Source organism: Falco punctatus (genome assembly GCF_963210335.1).
Source record: "Falco punctatus genome assembly, chromosome: 12".
NCBI classification, from domain to species: domain Eukaryota; kingdom Metazoa; phylum Chordata; class Aves; order Falconiformes; family Falconidae; genus Falco; species Falco punctatus.
Genome location: NC_137592.1, coordinates 24,461,052 through 24,476,600, shown reverse-complemented (window position 1 = coordinate 24,476,600; position 15,549 = coordinate 24,461,052). Strand labels below are relative to the sequence as shown.

General features: G+C 43.4%; 1 protein-coding gene across 1 annotated transcript in view; it reads left to right on the top strand.

The window, feature by feature from the left end:
• Window positions 1-15,549, top strand: part of USH2A (usherin) — a 397,508-nt gene that overhangs the window by 366,793 nt on the left and 15,166 nt on the right. The window contains exons 62-63 of the mRNA XM_080408501.1: window positions 714-2,230; window positions 3,284-3,605. Coding sequence (XP_080264627.1) covers window positions 714-2,230; window positions 3,284-3,605 — 1,839 coding nt within the window. The remainder of the gene's footprint in view (window positions 1-713; window positions 2,231-3,283; window positions 3,606-15,549) is intronic.

The window sequence follows — 15,549 nt, the reverse complement described above, 5'->3', positions numbered from 1 at the left end:
GACACTCTGTGAGTGTTCTCTGCTTGTGGTTATATTAAAATGAATAATATATTAACATTCCTGTGCTACCCTACAGCTGTAAATGTTCATTTACAATGAACCAAATTGTTCATTTAATATATAGAAAGCTATGCATGAAAGCTTATAATCTTACTTGGCATACATTAGACATCGCAAAAATGTGTTTCTAGAAAACATGGGTTTGACAGAATGTTGAGCTGAAATTTGGGACTTCTTTTAGCTCAACGTTTTCAACGGAGTGTAAACCTTTACCTGCAAGATTGGCAACTAGAGGGGTTTATTTGGAGGGTTTTTTCTTAAGTGATTTGCTCTAGAATTAGCCTGTGAGAAGCTTTGTGCTAGCCCATGAGAGCCTCACAATGAGACTTGGTAACAAACAAATATAATGAAAACTGTCACTAAGTGATTTATTACTGCATCCAAAATAAAAAAAAAAAAAAACATCCAAAATGGATCAAAACATTCCTTTTGTATCAATGATCTGTTTGTGTGCTGATTTTTACTAGTAAGGAAGTAAGATTCTGAATCATTGGTTAGTAGTCCTTACCCTGTTGCAAAGATTGAGCTGTCTCATCTACCGGTTATTGAAAAAAAATGTTGATTTTTTGGTTTTTTCTTTTGTCCTGGCTTCTATCCTTTCTTCCTTCCCTGCCTTTTTTTTTTTTTTTTTCCTTTCTTTATTTATTCACCAGACCTACAATATTTTCAGTGATGACAACCTGGAGTACAGTGGCTTATCTCGCCAGTTCCTCTTCAGACGCCTGGAGCCATACACTCTCTATACCCTGGTACTGGAGGCTTGCAGTGTGGCAGGCTGCACTCGTTCTCCACCCCAGCCAGTCCGGACAGGTGAGGCACCCCCAGCATCTCAGATGGCACCTGTAATCCAGGCAGTGAACGCTACCAACATTGAACTGAGCTGGCTGCAGCCAATTAGTCCAAATGGAAAAATAATTCGCTATGAAGTTATTCACAGATGCACAAAAGAAAACGCTGCAGGGTACAAAGCAACAACAGAAGACGAGAAAATTGTTTTCACAGAATATAACACTGAAAGTAACGCATTCATATATAATGATAAAGGTTTACAGCCGTGGACAAGGTATGAATATAAAATACGCACCTGGAATGCTGCAGGCTACGCTGACAGCTCCTGGACAGTGGCAAAGACTAGTCAGACTGCCCCAGAAGGTCTCGCTGTCCCCAGGTTATCCTTGGTGTCGGTAAACCCCCGTAAAGTGCTCATCTCATGGGCCTCCCCCGCACAGCCCAACGGTATTCTTCAGTCATACAGGCTGCTAAAGAATGACGTTCTGTATCCTTTCAGCTTTGACGCTGCTACTTTCAACTACACAGATGAAGATTTACTGCCCTATTCAACGTATACTTACGCGATAGTTGCCTGCACGATGGGAGGCTGCTCTACCAGTGAACCAGCTGCAATACAGACGCTGGAAGCAGCTCCTGCCTTCGTGGACCCACCATCTCTGCAGGCTGTCAGTGCCACTCAAATTAATGTGTCTTGGACACCTCCCCAAATACAAAACGGAGATATCACCAAGTACATCTTGAAATTAAACAATGAAGAGTATTATCCTGGCAAAAGTTTGCAAATGTTGGTTTCTAATCTGCATCCTTACACCCAGTATGATTTTGCATTGGTTGCCTGTACTGCGGGGGGCTGCACATCTAGCATATCCCAGTCAGTGATGACCATGGAGGCTCCACCATTAAATATGGAAGCTCCCAGGCTACTTGTCATGGGCTCAGAGTCAATTGAAATCACATGGAAACTTCCAGCTAACCCCAATGGTGAAATCACAAGCTATGAGCTGAGGAGGGACGGTCTACTTGTTTACTCAGGTCTGGAAACTCGGTATCTTGATTTCACCCTAATGCCAGGCATGGAGTACAGCTACACTGTCACTGCAAATAACAGTCAAGGGAGTGTGACCAGCCCGTCAGCTCAGATAAAAACCAACCCCTCTGCTCCATCTGGGATGTTGCCTCCTAGGTTGCAGGCATGGTCTTCAAAGGAGATTTTGGTGGCCTGGGATCCTCCTATCAAAGTAAATGGTGACATCAGAAATTACACAATCTCAATCCACAAGCCTGCTGAAACAGGAAAGAAAACTGTTGACTTTGATGCATCTCAGGTTTCCTTTCTGAGACGGTCATACATAGTGGCAGAGCTACAACCTTACAGTAGGTAAGTCTGGAAGACCTCATTTGTTGAATAAATGCTGCGGGGTGGTTCAGTGGGCTGGCAGCCAGTTCAACCATCTTGTTTAAACAGATAGTCAAACCCATGGGGTTTTATTGTCTAGAAAGCACATGATAAAACCAGGATTATTTTTTTTTTAGTTTGTAGTAACACCAGCTATATATCATCTTGACAAAGTGCATAGGGTTGGCACAGGTTGCAATTAATACAAGGAGTAATTCAGCACTCTGCTGTGGGCTCCAAAACCTGCAATCTTGTACTTGTGTATCTTTTACAAGATGTCTGCATTCAAGAATAAATAGGGCTTTGTTTGACAAAGTTCATGGTGAGAAGACTAAAGACCTGTTGGCTAGCCCATTCACAGTGTAGCTGGGCTAAAATTAATGAAGTCACACCAGGAATGTGCTCACACCCTTGAGCCGAAAGCAAACAACTTGTGTTTAAGTGAGAGCTAAAACTTAAGAGGGTGTACCAGACTCTGCTACAGAAGGGGCACACTTGATATTGAAGTAATATCTTCCCCACTAATTCTTGATTATTTATCTGACCTTTCCTTATGTATTTGTGTAGGCATAATTTGTGTGTCTTACATGGTTGATAAGTCTGTCTACTATTTACATGTAACTAATCTAAATCCAAAGAGAGGAGTGTAATAGAGTGAAGCTCTATAGCTCACAAATGATATCCAAATCATATCATACAATGAATCATCATTTTGATTCATATCATCAAAATCAAAACAATTTTGAACATTTGACTCCTGCAGATGTTAACTCCAGTCTGGGGAAAAAAAGAAAAAAAAACACCAAAAACACAACCGAAACCAAAAAACCAAAACAAATGAAAACCCAGAAGACAGCATTCTTCCTTTTTACTGAAAAAAGGCACAGCATATAATCTGCATGTTTATACAAACTGTTTTCTATTTAAAAATGCCAAAGACCAAGAGAAATTAAGAAATCCCCCAGATCTCATGCACATTCTATGTTTGTATTTGCAGTGTTTTAATCACTTCATTCCTGATTTGTGTTCCCAAAGGTATGAAATACAGCTCCAAGCTTGCACAGAGCTGGGCTGTGCCTCCAGTGAGTGGGCATCGGTACGGACGCTGGAGGCACCCCCAGCAGTGCAGCCTGCCCCTCTCATCGAAATACAGACAGCGGCTGGGGGCTTCCAGCCCACTGCTTCCGTCCTCTGGACTGGCCCGCAGCAGCCAAATGGGAAGATTTTATACTATGAACTTTACAGAAGGCGAACGACTCAAGCCCACGTAAATTTAGACCTTGCACTTGTTTACAACGGTTCTTCAACCTCTTTCAAAGATGACAAGTTGCTGCCTTACACAGAATATGAATATCAGGTGAGACTCTGATTATCGTTTCAGTACACTTTGAGAACCTTACTTTACATGTACAGTGAACATCTCAATTCTAATGTTAATAGTATTGTGAAACCTGAATGATTATTGTTAATGTATTTTAAATAGTGGAGAAGCTGAAAATAATTTTGCACAAGTAATAGATCCATTCAGCATTCATTTTTCTTTGGCTTAATCGTAAGTGCCTGAGTTTCTTGTATGTTAATTGTTTGTGTACCATCCAGAGCTTTTGCAAGGCTCCAATGTTATGTAAGTAGTGGGAAATTCTAGTTCCTAAAACACACCTTCATTTCATTCGTTTTTCTTTCTTTTTCCATGCTCTCTCAATCTATTACGAATTAATTTTTATTTTATGATCCTAAAGTAGTTTACTAGACCAGTGTTGTTTTCTTTTTAAATTAGATGTAGGATCATGTGCAGTTTTCCTGGGTGGTTCAAAAGTGTATTTGTTGTTGATGGTTGGTGTTACTGTTGCATGTCAGTATTTTTTCTATTGTTTTTCTTATAAGGCTAAGATAAAGGAAGGAGACCAGTTCTGCCATTCTTTCACCTGGAATTGTTTTCCATGTCAAAGTTGCAAGTTCTAGTGTCATTATTTTGTCATGCAGTACCTAGTGATAATGTAGGGGTTTACTTTATTTCAGCCTATGAATTAAGAACTTTGTATCTGTAACCATCTGAAATCTTTCCCTTTTTTATGAGTTAGTGGAATTTAGACCCTCATAAAAAAAAATCCTCGAATTGATTGTTTCTAAAAGTAAAAGTAAGGACGAGGTTGATTTTTTTCAATGATCTAATGATTTTTTTAATGTCTATGAATAGCCATGTTTACTTGCCACCGAACAGGATACCAGTAAGCCTTGCTACTGATTCCGTACACAATATTTGTGCACATGATATGTCTTGAAGATGCATTTGGCAATGCTCAAAAACCTTCATCACCTTTAAAAAAAAAAAAAAAGTGTTCAAGCATGGATTTGTTTTGATGTATATGAAACACAGTGTGTTCCACCTCTTGAGCTTCTGCAAGATGGTGGCAATCTTTCTTTTATGATCTTTTTTACATTTGCTTTATAGGATCACAAGGTAATTTAGGTTGGAAGGGCTCTCAGGAGCCCATCCAGTCCAACTTCCCGCTCAAAGCAGATCAGTTAAGAGGTCAGGTGAGGTTGTGCAGGGCTTTATCCAGTTACATCCTGAAAACCTCCGGGGAGGGAGACTGTATAACCTCTGGGGGAAGTCTGCTCCACTCCACAAAGATTGTCATTGTGAAAAAGTTTTTTTTGTTATGTTCAGTCTGAACCCCTTTTGCTTGAACTTATACCTGTTTTCTCTTGTCCTCTTCCACCACGTACCATTGTGAGGAACTTCTTGTTAGCCTGTGGGTAGGTGCTGGGGGACTGCCATCAAGTCTCTCCAAAGCCACCTCTTCACCAGGCTGAACAAGCCCCAGTTCCACAAAGGCCATGGTCTCCAACCCCCTGATTACCTTGGTAGCCCTCTGGTGAACTTGCTCCAATTTGTCGATCTCTCTCTTGTATTCAGGGACCAAAACAGAACAAACACTAAGTAAAGGCATGTAATCACTTCCTTTAATTGTCTGGCTGTGGTCGTGTTAAACATCTCAAGATGTTGTTGGCCATCTTTGCTGCCAGATGACACTGCTGGGTCATGTTCAGCTTTCTATCCCTTAAGACCTCTAGGTCCTTTCCAGCAGAGGTGCTCCTTAGCGGGTCAGTCCCTACCCTGTAATTCTGCAAAGACTTACTCTTTTGCAGGAGCAAATCTTTGCATTTGTCTTGCTGAAATTCATAAAGCTGATGATGATCCATTCCTCTAGGCCCTTCTGAACAACAGACCTGCTCTTCAACGTATCAACTGGTCCCCCATCTGCAAATTTGATGAGTGTGCACTGTACAGGTCAGGTTCTTTGGTAGCTCTGCTCAACTGCTACTGTTGTATTCTTTTTAGTAGCCAGAAACCTTGAAGAATTAGATCTAGAAAGTTGTTTTATCACATTAGTCTATCCAGCTGCTCTGTGTACATGTGTTGTAGACTCACCGAGTCATGTCATTTGGAAGGGACATCCAGAAGGCATCCGGCCTAGCTCCCTGCTTGAAGCAGGTCTAGATAGACCAGGCTGCTCAGGGCTGTGTCCAGCTGAGTTTTAGATCAAGTTCTGCATCCTTGGACCCCCAAGGATGGAGATTGTACAGCCTGTGTGGGCACCCTGTTCTAATTTCTGACTGCATATCTTTTCTATTTGCATCTAATTGCCTTGTTTCAGCTTGCGTCCCTTGCCTCTTGCTCCATTACTGTCAGAGTCCCAGGTCCTGGAGGGAGGACTGCAGTGGCTTTCTTCATAAATCAGTTCTAGCAGCTCCAGTTTGGGTAAGAAAGGACTCTGAAGGGACAGTTATAAAACTATTGAAAAGAGAGCCTAGGATGCTACTAGAAAAGTGTAGTCACTGCAGTATTCATAAAGCCCTTCTCTGCTTGACAGTCACAATCCTCTTTTTCTCCTCTGTATGTTTCTGGATTGGCAGCATGTCTGTAAGGTAACAGTCAGTGTGAGAAGTGGAGCGTCATCGTAGAATCACAGAATGGTTTGGGTTGGAAGGGACCTTAAAGATCATCTAGTTCCCACGCCCCTGCCACTAGACCAGGTTGCTCAAAGCCCCATCCAGCCTGGTCTTGAATGCCTCCAGGCATCAACAGCTTCGCTGGGCAACCTGTTCCTGTGCCTCTCCACCTCATAGTGAATAATTTCTTCCTTATATCTAACCTAAATCTACCCTTTTTCAGTTTCAAGCCATTCCTCCTGGTCCTGTCACTTACGTGCCCTTGTAAAAAGTCCCTCTCTAGCTTTCTTCGAGGCCTCTTTAGCTCCTGGAAGGCCACTGTAAGTTCTCCTCAGAGCCTTCTCTTCCCCAGGCTGAACAACCCCAGCTCTCTCAGCCTGTCTTCATAGGAGAGGTGCTCCAGCCGTCTGATCATCTTCATGCCCCTCCTCTGGACTCACTCCAGCAGGTCCATGTCCTTCTTACGCTGGGGCCCCAGAGCTGAATGCAGCACTCCAGGTGGGGTCTCACAAGAGTGGAGTAGATGGGGAGAATCACCTCCCTCGACCTGCGGGCTGCGCTTATTTTGATGCAGCCCAGGATTCAGTTGGCTTTCTGGGCTGCAAGCAGACATTGCTGGGTCATGTTGAGCTTCTTGTCCACCAGCACCCCCAAGTCCTTCTCCTCGGGGCCGCTCTCCACCCATTCTCCATCCAGCCTGTGTTCGTGCTTGGGATTGCCCCGACCCAAGTGCAGGACCTTCCACTTGGCCTTGTTGAACTTCACGAGATCTACACAGGCCCACCTCTCAAGGCTGTCAAGGTCCCTCTGGATGGCATCCCTTCCCTCCAGTGTGTTGACCACACACACAGCTTGGTGGGTTTGGCAACCTTGCTGATGGTGTATTCAATCCCACTGTCCATGACAAAGATGTTAAACAGTGCCAGTCCCAGTACCAACCCCTGAGGAACGCCACTTGTCACTGGTCTCCACTTGGACATCCAGCTGTTGACCCAACCCTTTGAGTGTGGCCATTCAGGCGATTTCATATCCACCAAGTGGTCCATCTATCAAATCCCTGTCTCTCTAATTTAGAGACAAGATTTTTCAGGCAGGACAGTATCAAATGCTTTGCGCAAGTCTGTTACTTTGTGCTGAAGGAAATGATGAGCATCTGTGAGCTGACTGCTGCTTATTGCTGATTGCAGCCAACGTTACTTGATTTCCTCCAGTTACTTAATAACATCTTCTTGAACCTAGCCGTACAGGAAATGCTGCAATAATACTCTCCAAAGCAAAAATGATAATTACTCAAAGACTGAAAATTTATTGCACTTAAAATATATAAGGGGGATATATTTTCCAGTTCTCACTTCTCTTGTGATGAGAGCTGTTCAACCTTTCCCAGAAACAGCACACTTTAGGGTGAACTGTTTGCATTTTAAGTCCTACTATGTACAAATATTAAGGCTTCCATTTCTTTCTCCCAGCTTTCTTTTAATGCCTTTGTAGGACCTATCTGTTGGCCACAACAGTGTGAAGTCTGCTCTCCATATACTGAGGTTCCCTTGTAGCAGAACTGTTGTTAGACCAGATCTCCTTGCTGCTTGGGACAGAATCAGTGAGGAATATGAATTCAAGTGCAGATGGGGCTAAGTAGGTAGCAAGCATTGTAGCAGACCCAAGCCCTACTTATTAGGAATCTTTCTTAAATCAAGAAAAACTTCCCAAGTTGAAAGTTGTAGACATTGGCTATGGGATATTCTCAGTTGCACCAACTTCCAACTTTCCCAGTCAGAAGCTGTTCTTTAGGAAGTTGATACCACAGAGACTTTCTTGAGCCAAATTTTTTAATGATCTGTTAGTGATGGATAACAAAGGAAGCCTCTTGACCAGATTTCCGTGGTTTACCATGCTGTATTCAAGACTTTGCTTTTTATCTCAGTTCTGCTCCATAACCGGGCTGAGCTGTTGACTGCTGTCCTAAATCATTTTTGGTTTTTTTCACTGGTGGCCATTTATTTCACCATGAGAGGTTTTTGCATGCATGTGTTTGTCTTCTGCTCATGTCACTTGCAGCAGTCCTCCGGGATCTGTTCTGAGCCCCTCTATTGTTGACAATTTATATCTTGCCTGTGAGACAAGTTATTCATAAGTATAGGGCTTGGCTTTTGCTATTATGCTGATGAAACCCAGATTTATATTTCACTTAAACTGGATATTGATTCTGCTGTCTCTGCATTTGAGGCTTGTTTGCTGGACATAAAACTTTAAATGCAACTGAATTTCCTCCAGCAGAATGCAGATAAAATCAAAGTGCTGTTTTGGGACTCTCTCCAGGACTTTTGGAGGTATTGAGATTTACTTCAATGAACCCTGACAGCTTCTTCGGACTTTAAATCAGGATTTTGGGGTTGGGGTCTGTTTGGTTTGGGTTTTTTGCTGGAAACTTCAGTAGGATGTTTAGATAGATGCAAAAAAAAAGTTGCACCTTCAGAAATGCTGAAGTGGCTTTAGAAGCTCATGCTGGTCGAAGGGACTACATCCCCCAAGTGCTTAGGTCACTGTTCAGGAAAGCACTTTTATTCTCTAAAGAGAAGATCTGCATAAGGATATTAGCACCTGCCAGGTTTCAGTGGGTTTTTAAGAGGCATTGAGGTGCCCACTGTCCCATACTCAGAAATAATTACTTAGATCTTTGAAATTCCCTTTATCAGTCTGTCCATCTGTACATTTAGATATCTGCATTTTCTAGAGCATCTGGCCTTTTAGGTATTTCTTGGAATGCTGCCTGAGATCCTCAGCTGTGTTAAACAGATGAAATTGTATAAGATCCTGAAAAAAACCCACCTGACTTAAACTTTATAACTCATGAGGCCTAATGTGTTTGCAAGTGTAATATTTTAATTTCTGGAATATTTCTGAAACAGAGTGTGTAGACCTTTCTCAGGAATTATTGAGGGTGGTGTGCACTGTTACCATATAGCAACCTATAGAGTCAGACCTGTGTTTCTCAGCCAAGAGAAGGCTCTTTGGAACAGAGACTTGGGGCATTTAGTGCTATTCTGCAAAGCAGAGCTGTCAGAGTATGGTGTGATTTCCATGCGAGTGCAATGTCACTCCTACGCAATTGCTTTTAATTGAGTGCTTAAGACTGTTTCTTTAGATTAATGGCTTAATGTCTTCCTGGTTTAGGACACATCCTTATTTCCATTTGGCAGACACGGAATATGTGAACGACAGAAAAGTAGGATTGTCCTTTTTCAGAAATTTTATGGCTCCCTGTAGAGGTTTATTCTCCAGGAGGACTAGCCAGTTCACCAGGACAGGGTCTGCAGCACTGGAGCTGGCTGCCTCCGACCACTGTGGGAGGCACAGTATCCCTCTTGCTTGTGAAGCACGCTTCTCACACTCCAGTTAATGCAGCCAAGTAAAGTGCCTAGGAAATACCCTGAGATATACCAGGGCAAAGGTATTTTGGGTCCTCCATCCTGAATTATCAAAGAGAAAACAAATCATATGCTGCCTTTGGAGAGATAAAAAGAAAAAAAATGGCTGCAAAGTCATGAAGATTAAGGAAGGACCAACTACACAGAGTGCGGAATACGTCAGCCCTCTTGGTCACTTTTCAGAGGTGGCAAGAATGACACTTGGTTTACCAGTTTGTCTGTCAAATAATTGGCTGAGATCCAGTTTGTGGTGCTTAGTTACTGACAAACAGCTCAGTGACTTCTGCAGCTTAAAATGGGGTGAAACTGGTTTTCTGACCGGCCGGTGATGGATAGTCAAATACCCCTCATATCTGGCTCCTTTTCATTGTTTGAATTCACCATTTCTTCTTGTCTCCCTGACAGAAAGATACACTACAAAGTAGTGACATAAAATAAAATGTAGTTCGTTCTTTCATTCCCTGCTTGTTATCCCCTCTTCGTTTTGTTTGGAAGAGTGTTTTTTCTTACAAGGTTTTTTGCGCTCCCTGCTTCCAAGTAAAGAGAGATTCTCATGCTACACCTGCATTACACTACTGAGCTTGTCTTCAGCTTCTGAAAAGTAAAGCAGACATAACTGTATTGTTTCACTGATGTAATGGCAACACCTACTCTAAATACCCTTTTGCAGAAAAGATGCTTTCTTTCCCCCCGTAGAGGGTGCACAGTAGGGAGGAGGTCCATTTGAAACCACACAATTTCATTAAACCCTGCTTCAGGCACTATGTTTCTGTTGTCAACACTATCCTAAATTCAAATATGTAAAGAATACACTGATGCAACAAACCTTGACTTTTGTTCATTAAACTAAATATGGATATTGGACTGGCTTTGTTGGCTTCCAGATTTACCAGTGAGACTGTTACAGCACCGCTCTTGCAAGACCCTTCTCAGTAAATTGTGATTCTGACATATTCAAAACCACGGCAAGCTATCCTTTAAAAAGACATTAATGTGAGTGCCAGGGGAAAATACACTCCAGGGCTGTAGATGACTTGATATGATTTCCTTGATTGTATCTTTTTATTTATGAGGCATAATTTATGACTGCTGAAAAGCAAACTAAAATGAGTGATGACTAACTACAGCCAAAGTAATAAATCAGAAGCAGAGAAAGAAGTGGTGATTTTGATCGAATCTATTGAATTAGCTGTTGTCCTTAGCCATTATAGGTATTGGAAAGACCTTTTAATATCTGCTTATCTCTCTCATGGGAACTTGGTAACTATCTTATTATACACCCATAGGAAACAAATTATTTCATTTTCTACCTTTCAGAGTTAAATCTGTTTACATCTCTCATTAATTACTGGTGCTATACTATGTTATATAAAATGAGCTTCCTCTAGAATCCGATAATTTTGTTTAAGTCCCAAAGTGTTTGCCTGTTCTCATTCCCTTTCCCTTCCCCAGAATGGTTTTAGTACTTTTATTTTTAGCATTTGAACATGGAGATGAATAGCAACGTTAAGAGGCTCAAATTATCACCATGCTAGAAGCCTGGATCTAAAATCTATGCCATTGTATGTTTACAGCCTCCCTAAGGATGCCAACAATGTTGAAGAGGAAAAAGTATGGGTCTGAGTATGGGCAATCAGAAAGCACACATTTGCTTACCTTTTTTTTTTTTCTTTTTTTTTTTTTTTTTTTTACTTTTTGTGCCCCTGGTCACGAGTGGACACGACGCTTTCTTGCCTTTGCTCTGTTCCATGTAGATTGCAACCACTTTTGAAACTTTCTACTTTGCTAATACCTGGCTGACACTATCGTGCCCAGATGTGAATACATTATCCTAACGCTGAATGCTACATTTTGGTAGACAAGCTTTGTGCTCTGGGCTGTACTGACGTTGCACAAGTAACTCCAAATTACCCAGGCTGCCCATGAGTCAGTTCTGATGAGAAGAAAGACTCGTGAAGGGTGCTGCAGCTGATGAGGAGGGGGAGCTTCTGATTTTCTCTAATTTTAACTAGCCAAGATTATGGTCTCTTCAATTTTCTTATAGACTGCTATTTGAACACAACTGAAAATCGGGTGCTGTGTTTCTGAACTTACTGATGCATCTCTTATATACCCCTAAAATATCTTCCGATTGGAAAAAAATTATGCTGTGAAAACTGCATTTATGCAAGTGTAGGGTTAGAAATTGAACAGATCTGATTCAAGAAATCCAAAGCAAAGTCTCAAAGTAGTGCTGTGTCTTTGCGACCTCCATGAAGCAACTCTAGAAAGAGTGGTACGAACTCCGCTCTGCTACCATTTATCCCTCCTAGCACATGCCAAGTAGTGCCAGCATTGAATCCTTTTTGGGAAAGACGAGCAGTCACAGGTGTGTGCAGTCTGTGGATGCCCTAAGGGCAGAGACCCAAGTCGTACCTGACTTAGACACAGGAGTAAAAGTTATGTGTGCATGTGAAATGTGGTGGCTTGATATGACCTTGTGGTGCCCCGGGAACTACAGCACTAACTGCCCTACAGCTTTAAGCAGTGCTCAAAGCTGAAGGTAGGTAGTGTTTTACTAATGAGACTTTTTTTAAGGCAGAAGGCTGTTTTCTGAATGCCTGCAGGAGCTCACTGCAAGCTGCTGCCACATAAAGAGCCGAGATCTTGTCCTTCACAGAGGCAACTGTGAGGCACTGCAGATTAACAGCAGGACAAAGCGGTATGATGCACGGTGCCTCTACGTAGGGCAGATACGGTGGGAGCCAGAAGTTGCTGCTTGTTCGTAGTCAGCTGTTTGGCTCGCCCTCCCTTCTGCTGATTCCCTGCAAGCAGGAAGGGTGAGAAGCACCTGGCCTCAGTGCAAAGCAGAGTATCCCAGGTCTCCCTGTCCTGGGAATTCAGCAGGAGGTCAGGACTGCTGCCTTCAGACAGGCAAGGTATCGCCAGCCAGTCCACCCTTCTGCCTGCTGCTGCCTTGCCAGGCTTCAGCAGAAGTGAACGAGATCTCTCCGGTAAGGGAGAGTTTCTCATTCTCTGTAGGCTGTCAGCTGCCTGAGGCTCCCCTTTGCAGAACGGGAGAGATTTCCCACCTGGGGACTTCTCGGTCAGTCCCTGTGTTTGCAGCTGTAATACCTGTCACGTTGTTCGAGCCAGGTCTGAGATGCGAGTGTTGTGAGCTGCAGACATCGGTGCACGCACAACATCCTCTGCCAAAGCGCTGCTGTCGGCTGTGGTTGCACTTCTTCATGTAATTGGAGTTGTATGATCAAGGGATTGCTTTTTTGGTTGGGGGAACTTTGGCCACACACTGTGTTTTCTGCCTTAATCTGGTACTCTCTTTGCCCTTTTATTGGGGGTTGAGTGCTTTATTTTGGCAGCTTCACCTTCTCTTTTTCCTCACGGCAAGGCCATAGTGCTGACCTGGTTTATCATTGCTTTTTCTCTTCTAGTGCCTTTCTTGCACTGCAGCACCAGAGGAGCTGTGGAAGCGCATAGTCAGACATTTCCCTCAGTTCCCATTAGATTGTCCTGTATGGCGTAAATACCTTCACATATGATCTCAATTTGGTGAAAGAAAAACTTTTTCAGTTTAAAATGTAGCTTCCTCAGTAAGGATCTGGGGTTTCAAGTGTGTTTCAGCAGATGAAACTGTGTGGCTCAGGGATGGAGTAAGTCATCTAATAGGCTTCTTCCACTGTTAGAATCTACAGTACCATGATCTTTTTGCATCTGTGCCTGAGGGTTGTTGCGATTTTGTTGTCCTTTATGGAGGAGTTGTTACTCAGCTTTACTGAGCTCAGACAGGCTGGGCTTACCATGGTAGGGCCGCGGCCATCTTCTCAGCCCTGCCTTTCCTGCTCCTCAGAGGTTTTGCCCAGTCTTGCTGTGCCAATAAACCTTGAGGTTGTCCTGTGATCATTTTGAGACACAGCTGATTACTGGTTTCTTCCAGGAGCAGAGTTCTGTAAAGGCTCATTTATGATGGAAAAAAGCTTGGTTACCTGTAACTAGAATTCTTCAGTCCTCCGAATATGCGGTCTCCAGCGAGATTCCCCCCCCTCCTCTGTCTGGCCCCTCTTCAAAGTGCAGCCTGGGCCAGGGGCCAGCAGGTTGATAAAGCCTTTAAACAGTAACCGTGGGGCTGATTCTGGAGCTTTCTCCTGCCTTCGGGGGGACAGCGTGGCCAGTAGCCGCAGCACATCTTTTGGCAGGGTGCAGAGCCATTCGCTATGATGTCAGACTTAATGCTTTTGGCGGCAGTATATTCAGAAAGTCAAGTTATAAGAAACTTTTGTTGGCTTTCTGCTGTCTGTCCTTTGCCATTCTATACATTTCTGGGATGCGTTTGCTTCTTGTTTGCCCCCTGTTCCTGCGTGCTCTTTTATAATCTTCTTACATTATAAGCAGCCGGTAATACAGCTGCCTATTAAATTCTTTACATTTCTCTATGAATGCAGTTAAACATTTTTGGTACTGATTATATCACAATTTAGAAGACATATCTGTGATCCCAAAAAGCTTTTTACAGAAGTCCAAACCATGAATTTTCAGTTGAACCAAGCTAGCCAGGCAACGGCTTTAATTTGTGACTGTTCTGTGGTGATTTTTTGAGGAGCCATGACCACACCTCTGATTTTAACTGGCACTCCTCATTGTGGCTTCTGTTGCTATGCTGTCACATCTCTTCATGCAAAGAAGTGGCTAAACACCAGCATTTCCATCTGCAGTCAGTTCTGGGCACTTAACTGCTCCGAGTTTCCAGCCACTGACCAAGATTTACTTGGATGGCAATTCTCAAAGGGAGATATTTTTACACCCACCCATCCTTTTACAGATGGTTGAGCAGAAGCAGAGGGAGTTAAGGGAATCCAGCTTAGGTCAGTGTATACCCAGAATTTAGATCCACAGAAGTCCTGTTTAGCTGTTGCAGCTGTTTCAGAAGCTGGCGTTAGAGAGTTTCATGGACACCTAGAGGTTTTCTGCTGGCAGGACTGAGTAGCTGCTGTCTGTCTAGAAGGCATACTCAGAGCATGCCCGTCTGTCAGGCCCACACACACGTGGCCATGACCTTAGCCTTTTTTCAAGAGGAACAGGCATGTGGTGCCTGGAGGATGGGCCATAACCTCAGCTCCCCGCCACCTCCCTAGGGAAGGGCTGGGCTGGGGAACCATGCCTGCTCCCGCTTGCTCATGCTCTGTCCAGTCAACCATGAGTTCACTGTGTTCATGCAAAGTGAATCAGCTCCAAAAGGTGCCCTGGGAGCACCCCAAGTATAAAGATGGGTCATCTTGGGCATTCCCACTCTGGAGGGCGGCAAGTTTGACCACCTCCATTGGAGCATGTGTTTGAACTGAATTACCTGCCTCCTGGAGGAGTCCTTTAACCACTTAGCTGTAGAATGAAAGGGGATGATCATCTCTCTTCCCATGCCAAAACACTAAGACGGTGTTTTGAGAGAAAGACACCTTGTTTGCCTGAAATAAGGCTTGTTTTCTGAAAGACAAGGTGCAGGCACCTGTGATAGGAGAGGTACTGACGGAGGAAGGTGTGTCCATCCAACCCTCAATGAGGCAACTGCTTCCCAAGTAAGTTGTATCCCTCTCTCCTCCAAAATTCCCAAGGGATCCCATTCTGAGGCCAAATTCCTGTGCTACACAGGAAGCTTTTGTTCCTTTGTTTAAAAAAAAAAAAAAATATTCAGTTTTGCTGTGGGCAGCTTGCTTGGCAGATCAGATCCGACACTGCTACGCTCCGTGCTCAATAAGGCCACAGCCTGGATATAACTAGAGCATCTGAGCTCAGGTCAGTGCTGAGTCGATGCCAGTGGCACACTCGGAGCTGTCCTTACCGCACGTGGCTCATTCTTCCCACAAAGAAATACGTCCCTTGAAATGAACGACTGCGGGTAAATCTTGGTGGCAGCTCGAACTGAAC